The following is a 6,060-nucleotide window of genomic DNA, read 5'->3' on the forward strand; positions in this document are numbered from 1 at the left end:
ATGCAGTAAAAACGTCATCGTAGTACAAATCCTTCGGTAATTTGCATCATGTAATGACTTCAAATTGTGTTTGACTACATAGTTGCCAAGACTCTGGGTCAGATTAACCCAAGGGTAAATATTGTTTTGTACCTGTCACCGTGCTTGTTAGAGGCACTCACACCCAACGGTACAAAAGACAAAGGCAAAGGTCCCCCGTATAGCCTTCACTGACTGTTGGGGCAAGTGCTGTGAGCGAGCACCTATGAAGGCCGGCACGGGGTGGCTGGCCAGCACCACGCCCGACCGCCTTTGTGTCCTTAGCGGCGATGTTTACACACCCCATTTGGTACACATTTAAGCCTGAGTCGACCTAGGGGAAGCCCAGGAGCGGTTCAAATAATTATCACTGATGTAGACCGTGAGCGGGAATCGCACTCGAGTCGCCGAGTTCGTGGCGCAGCGCCCTACCACTCCCCTCCTACCTCCACAATCTCCATGAGACAAAGGCTCTTTTCATCGCACCCATCACCTGCGCCATCGAGGTATCCAGAGTAGCTGGGTGGCTGAGGAGACAAATGATATTCACGTCAGCGTACATACTGAGCCAGCACTGCTGAGACACCCAGTGGGGGCCATTTCACCTGCAGTGGCATGAGCAAGCAATTGCAGTGGCTGCGCATTTACCTTTTACCCAAGATCCAGAAGTTAAGTTAATAGGGCTCACCATCTGTCGTTGCCACTTTGACAATTCCGAAACAAGTCGATGCACTTGCGTGCCTTTGCTCACGACGATGCTTGACATCGCCAGTCCACGCCAACGACGGCCCTGGGTTCGGTGGTAGAAAGTAATCGTGGCGAGGTGACGCTTACATTGTGCACCATTGAGCTGTGACAGAGAGTGTGCCTCCCTCATTGTGTGCGCGGGATCTTTAATAACGTATAAGTTACAGAAGATGGCACAATTTCTCTTTGCGTCAACAACCACTGCCTCCTAAGCCTGCATCCCCCTGGGATACGCCTTTGCTATTTCAATGGGCGGTCGCTCCCTCTTTGGTGCTGCTCTCACTGCTCGCGCTGTCCGTTCCACCATGCACGTGATCCAGGTCTCCCTTGGTCACAGATGCACTGATTCACGGTGAATTCTCACGTGGTTTTGATAATAACGAAATTTTGTATTTATTAGCAAAATTACCAACAAGATTAGGGCTTCATTTTTCACTCTATTTTCCAGAACGCCGCAAGTGGCTGGCTTGGATGGAGTAGGGTTTATCGGCATAAGGTTACAGTAAATAATGTTGTAGTCCTATGTTCTGACAATCCTCTGAACAGGTTTCAATGCAGAAATAAGGTGAGATTTATGCGTGGCGTGGCGTGGCTAAAATAATGTCTGGAACAGCGTTCCGGACTCTTCCGGCTGAATGAATCGCCGGGTACGACTATCACGAAGCTTGCGTCGTACAATAAGCCGCAGTTATCTCGGTGACCCTACCGGGGCCTCGCCTGCGACATCACGGGGCGGCAGTGCCCCCCACCCCACTCTGTTCTCAGAGCGTCCCACGCGGGCAAAGCCCCACGCCTCCCCCGGGGAGAAAGCCGCCCACTCTCGCTCGCTGTGCCGCTCGCTGCTAACACGGTCGCGCTGACCCGCGCTGCTGTCGTGCCCAACCAAATGTCGCAGCAGCGAGTGAGCGCTCCGTGGGGGGGGGGGGGGTGAAGGGAGGGGTGGAGCGCAAGCACCGCTGCCTACTGCCAGTAGCGCACAATGTCCCCGTGTGGGTTTTATCACAATTGAGTGATGTGATCAAATTAGACATGGTCGCACTGAAAACCGTGTTTAATTCCGCTCTTGCAGAAATCGCCGGTGCTACTTACGACAGCGGACGGTGATTTTGTTCTGCCTCCAGTTTTTTTTTCCTTCTGTTTGACCGACGTTCGAATAACGTCACGCAATCTTTACCAAAGTCCACTGTGCAGGAGTCGGCGCGCAGTATTTATGGTTCGTGTACACGAACGCGCCGCCGTGGCGAGATGTTAACGACCTCGCTTGGTGTACGGGAGGTCGTGGGTTCGATCCCGACCCTGACGCCTGCTGCTGTATATTTGGAGTTCGTGTGTCTCTCTCCCCGTGGTCGTGTGGATTTATCTCCGGGTCCTCCGGTTTTTCCCTCCACATTTCTAATCGACGTGCGTTTAGGGTATCTCTGATTGTCGCGGTTAGCTACGTACGGTACGAACGAAGTTCAACATACATACATCTGGCTGCCATAAATTTCCACTCGATAAGCCACTTTGTTGAGCTGTCATTGATGGCCAGGTCGCTTCTGATAAAGATCTGTAATCCTCAGTGGGCCTTACCTGGAAAAATGTTAAATAATTAAGAGTATCAAATAGAAACATTGCTATTAAGCACGGTGTTAGCGGTTTTTTTTTGTACTTGGTTTCTATTGCGCCACCGTTGACGCGTTACATTACGCGCTGCGTGTTTGTGTACGCGCGCACTTTGGGAACGATGTGAACACGATACCGAATGGGTGTTTCGTTTTCAGTGTTCAAGTTTATTTTGTTTAACCGGGGTTAGAACTTGAGCCGAGGGTGAGTCTCATTTGCTTGTTTCATATGGCAGTTGAATATTATGCGAGTTTAATAGTATATCTAACAGTATACTATACTAGTATAATAGTATAGTGTACTGTTATAATGAATCATATTATATTATACTAGTATACTGTTATAATCGTATTGCGAACTGTTCTAATAGTATTATATACTGTTACAATAGTAAAGTGTACTGTTATAATAGTATAATATACTGTTATAATAGTATAGTGTACTGTCTTATAGTATAGTGAACTGTTATAATAGTATCCCATCATCATGTGTGCCTCTGAGCCGATTTCACTCTCGTTTGTGGTTCAATTCCCACGGGTCGCTCACGTTTCGCCAGTCTCCTCTGAAAGTGTGAACCTGAGAGACAAATGGTGCTACCTTCATTATTGAAATGCCACTTTCAGAAATATCTTTTATCAATGTTCGCCATCCATTAAAAAGGTTGTAAGGATGGAAAATAGATTTGAAAGATTGGCTTTCGCGACCGATGTTGTGGTTCATGATTGACTTTTGGGGCAGATCGCGTGAATACAATTCCGAAGTGTGTCGTGCATCCCCTCAACCGCCCGACACAGCCAGTTCAGAAAGTTGTCACGTGGTGAACAAACGTGTCAATTTGTTACTGCTTCAGCAGCATGAATTGTGTGTTGGAGACCGATGCACAGCATTTAAGTAGCTCGTTACTGTTGCTGATTGCTCTTTTTCGCGTGTGCTCTCTTCCAATGAATGGCACATTCAAGCCAGCCCAGCGCGGGTTGATTTTCCGCTGCAGAAATGCGAGGAGACGTGCTACTGCTGACGTCGTACGCGAACGCACTCGTCATCAGCCCTGCCCCCCACCCCTGGCCCTGCTTGGCCCCCTCGAGCCAGATTTAGATGTCTTGCGAGGGTCGGCCCTACGCTGGCTCGGCTCGGATGTGTACCTGAGAAAAGTGTTATTGCTGTACCCACCCGTAAACCGTGGGAATCGCGACCGAGGCTGCAAACTGGACCGATTTGCTTTTATTTTTTTTGTGAGTTGCGCGAGCAATTTGTTGGTGAGAGTTGTCTGGGACACGGCGCTGTGACTCTCGCTCACCGCTGGCTCTGGTGCCTCCCGTGGGCCACGAGAGCCCCCTAGCCCCCTCCTGCTGCCAGCACCCTGTGTCCTGCTGCCAAGCCGTGAATGCCGCCTCCGTAACAAAAACAAACAACAAAAAACATCGCAACAGCGGCAGCGCAAATAATGAGCCCAGGGGTCGGATCCCAAGGGTACCGGAACTCTGACTGTGGAAAATCAAGGAGAGCTATAATTAATACATTGCAGTTATTACCAGCAAACGGAACACAATGGCCTGTGACATGAATTGGATGGGGCTTCAACTCCACAGGGGTCATGTTACCCCCCCCCCGCCATTGAAATATCCACCTGCCATTGTGCTATTTAGTGGTGCCATCCGAGACGATAAGTTGCGATGTCACTTTGGTGTCTCGTTTTACTCGAGTCCACGTTGCGGCGCCTTCATGCTTGGCGCAGGCGGAAGTCACACCTGCCGTTCACAATATCAGATTGACGGCATCATCATTGCCATTCACAGGTCGGCATCGTCGTCGGCCGTCATCATTGTCGCGATCATCAATTGTTCATCGATGAATCCACATCGTCGTTGTCTTCGTCATCTAATGCTGCGGCCGCATGACAGGACCATCGTCAGTCGAATATCACAATGCGTGATGTGGCGTTCCTCGAGCTCACTGTTCTGTGTCTGCACTCTGGGCAGGAGATATAGTTGACTTGGTTGGGCAGTAGACTTCCAGGTCGCAAGATCATGGTTCGACATCACCAACATCATCGCCATCACCGTCATCAGCGTCATCGGGGGGGGGGGGGGGGGGGGGTGCGGGGTGGTGTGAAGGATTTACCACTCTGGTGATTTGGCGAACTTTCGCGATCCAGCGTCGCGATTTGATGGTGTCGACGTGGAGTCTGACTGGAATCCTGTGTGGGCCAGCAGATGTGGCAGCAGCTGAGCACGGAGCGGGACCAGGCGGCGCTGCGCGAGGTGCTGGAGTGGCGGCGACGTCTCTGCGAGGAGCCCTGCCCGCCCGCCGAGGCGTCCGCGTCTCCGGGCACGCTGCCCGCCGTGCTGCGCAAGCAGGGCTCCCTGGGCGCCCGCGTCGAGCCGGGCCCCCACCTCAACGGGCCCTCGGAGAACGGAGGGCCGCCGACCCCGCACCCCGCCGCCACCGCCCCCGCCGCGGCCGGCGTCGTGCGCGTGGACGTCGGAGCGGCCCGCGCCCCGCGACCTCGCGACGGCTCGGCCGAGCCCGGACCGCCCATCGAGAACGGAGTCGGCAAGGCGGGGGAGGGTCGTGCCACTGCCGCCGCTGCCGCCACCGCCAAGGTGCAGCAGCAGCAGCTGCAGCAGCAGCGCAAGGGAGTGTGGGATACCGCCATGTGACCGCCGAGCGGTCGCGGGGCCGCGAAGGGAGTGGACCCCTCGTAACTTTTTGTCTTTGCGCGCCGCCGGCCATCGCCGCAGCCGCCGCAGTTTTCTCCGACGGGGAAAGTGGACGCTAGCGGCCACGTCTGGGACGGCGTGGCGCTCGCCAGTTCCGAGGGAGGGCACCGTGCTTGGGTGTCGTGGCGGTGCGTGAGACCGTGATTTTCGACTCCCCTGGGCCGGGCCGTGTGGAGCGAGCGTCTCCTGCCGGCTCGGCCAGCTCGAGGTGCCGTCCCTGTGGCGCTTCTCCGCTGTACAAATTGAAATGTGCTCTTGTCAAAGCCGTGGGTTGGTGGTGGGTGGGGGGGTCTTTAAAAAAGCGATCGTGCGTCGGTCATTGTAACGTCATGATGAATTTTTCAAATTCAGGTTCGGTTTAATTTATTTATTATGTAGTTTACTACAAATATGCAATTGAGTGTAAAAAAAAACAAATATCTTTAAACAAAAAGTATTGCGGACGATGTATTGGTCCCCGTGCACACAAACCTTTGTAATATTCCACGCAGCGCTCTTGGGTTTATTTGGTCAGTGGGATTTTACAGAGGGACTTTTGAACGCATATCACTTTTGCTTTTTACATTTAAGGTTTTGCATAAGGTAGCGCCGCCACCGACGATTTTGATACACCGTGGTCCATGGTTCAATACACGTATATATATATTTACACTCGCGTCCACATTTTGATACGTTCATTTTATGTACAAAAGCAGCTGTGCTGTAAGACATTTTTGTAATCGGTGTTAGCAAGCTTCTTCTGCGCGGAATTCTTATTTTGTTTTCTTGGCATGCGAACATTTGTGTGCGTGCGTGTGTGCGTGTGCGCGCGCAACCCCCCGCGCCCACCGTTCTCCTGCACATTGGGACTGCTGACAACGCTGCGACGATTTCTACCTACTTCACGAGAGCGCCCCACCCTCCCTCCTCCTTCCCCCCACCTGAGCCACGTCACTCCTCACTTACCCCCCCACCCCCCTCCTTTAGCTGT

At 52.6% G+C, this 6,060-nt stretch overlaps 1 protein-coding gene across 1 annotated transcript in view; it reads left to right on the plus strand.

Annotated features, from left to right (window-relative positions):
• Positions 1–5,352, plus strand: part of MYO16 (myosin XVI) — a 166,384-nt gene extending 161,032 nt beyond the window's left edge. Inside the window, exon 34 of the mRNA XM_078618109.1 lies at positions 4,581–5,352. Within this exon, the coding sequence (XP_078474235.1) occupies positions 4,581–5,030 (450 nt within the window). The 3' untranslated portion in view covers positions 5,031–5,352. The remainder of the gene's footprint in view (positions 1–4,580) is intronic.
• The last annotated feature ends 708 nt before the right edge of the window (positions 5,353–6,060 follow it).

This window comes from Lampetra planeri, chromosome 56 (genome assembly GCF_965212315.1).
Source record: "Lampetra planeri chromosome 56, kcLamPlan1.2.h2, whole genome shotgun sequence".
NCBI classification, from domain to species: domain Eukaryota; kingdom Metazoa; phylum Chordata; class Hyperoartia; order Petromyzontiformes; family Petromyzontidae; genus Lampetra; species Lampetra planeri.